The sequence below is a fragment of the Macaca nemestrina genome, chromosome 4, assembly GCF_043159975.1.
Source record: "Macaca nemestrina isolate mMacNem1 chromosome 4, mMacNem.hap1, whole genome shotgun sequence".
Taxonomy (NCBI): Eukaryota; Metazoa; Chordata; class Mammalia; order Primates; family Cercopithecidae; genus Macaca; species Macaca nemestrina.
Genome location: NC_092128.1, coordinates 173974471 through 173975850, shown reverse-complemented (window position 1 = coordinate 173975850; position 1380 = coordinate 173974471). Strand labels below are relative to the sequence as shown.

Sequence of the window (1380 nt, the reverse complement as noted above, 5' to 3'; positions counted from 1 at the left end):
AAGGGTGGGTCCCAGTGCCCTCTAGCCTTCCCACGGGCATCTTGTTTGAGTCAGTTGATTAATTTTGAGAGCCAGCTCAGACTCTGGATACAAGTCTCTGTGTCCTTTGTTCCTGTCAGGTGTTGTCATTGTCATCTTGAAACATATTCAAGGAGGCACCTTCCCAATGAGGGAATCAGTCACTCCGTTAGGTGTGGTAGAGTGACTGATTAAGTTATGTTTAAAAGATATTAAGTCCAGTAACAAACGAAACAGGGCATGGGCTTGTAATTGGTCCTGGTAGGGAGGGAGAGAGTGTGTGATGGTAGGATGGTGGCATCTTTGGTGTTACTGTCAGGTCAACACTCATCGTAAGCAAGATGAATGAAGGACAACGTGTGGGCTGGGATGACCAATAGCTTTGAAGCTGCCAACCAGCCCTCTTAATCAGACTAAGTACAGTACAGAAGACTTGTGATTTAGTTACCAAACTACTAAACTTTCTTTATGAGGGTGAAGGCTTCTTAAGAGACAATTAATGTGTAGATTCACAAGATGTTCTAAGGCAAGCTGGTCTGAGCCAAAGAAGCCAGGGGGACTGGGGAGAGAGCCCCACCCACCAGCAAGGATATATAAAATCTCAGGAGTCTGAAGTGACATTCACAACTCAGGAGGTAACTTCAGCAAGCTACCTGCAGCCCTCTGTCTGACATCATGTCCTTCAACTGCTCCACAAGAAATTGCTCTTCTAGGCCCATTGGAGGACGCTGCACTGGTCCAGTGACCCAAGTTACCACGACTTCCACCACTGATGCTGACTGCCTGGGCGGCATCTATTTGCCCAGTTCCTTCCAAACTGGCTCTTGGCTCCTGGACCACTGTCAGGAGACCTGCTGCGGGCCCACTGCTTGCCAGCGAACTTCATGTGTCTCCAACCCTTGCCAGGTGACCTGCTCTCGACAAACTACCTGTGTTTCCAACCCCTGCTCAACTACCTGCAGCCGACCGCTCACCTTTGTCTCTAGTGGATGTCAACCCCTGGGAGGTATCTCCAGTGTCTGCCAACCAGTGGGAGGAGTCTCTACTGTCTGCCAGCCAGCCTGTGGGGTCTCCAGGACGTACCAGCAGTCCTGTGTGTCCAGCTGCCGAAGAACCTGCTAAGTATGTAGGAGCCAGTGAGCGAATCAAGACTCCACGACCTGCCAGCTGTTTCCAGGATCTTCCAGCATGCTGCTTGTCCCTGAATAGCTCTTCATAGCTGACCCTTCTTCTGACTGCCTGATTGCTGGCTACTAGCCATGCATACGCTGTCTTTGGGACTCTAAAACTTTTCTGGCCATCCCTAAGCTTGTTTTAAGGGTTGCTCACTGGTGCTGTGTATGCCTCTGGATGTATCCAGAA

General features: G+C 50.1%; 1 protein-coding gene across 1 annotated transcript; it reads left to right on the top strand.

Moving 5' to 3' along the window:
* Positions 1-693: 693 nt before the first annotated feature.
* LOC105472743 (keratin associated protein 11-1) lies at positions 694-1140 on the top strand. The gene has a single exon (XM_011726270.1). It carries the CDS (start codon positions 694-696, stop codon positions 1138-1140), a length of 447 nt encoding a protein of 148 aa, XP_011724572.1.
* The last annotated feature ends 240 nt before the right edge of the window (positions 1141-1380 follow it).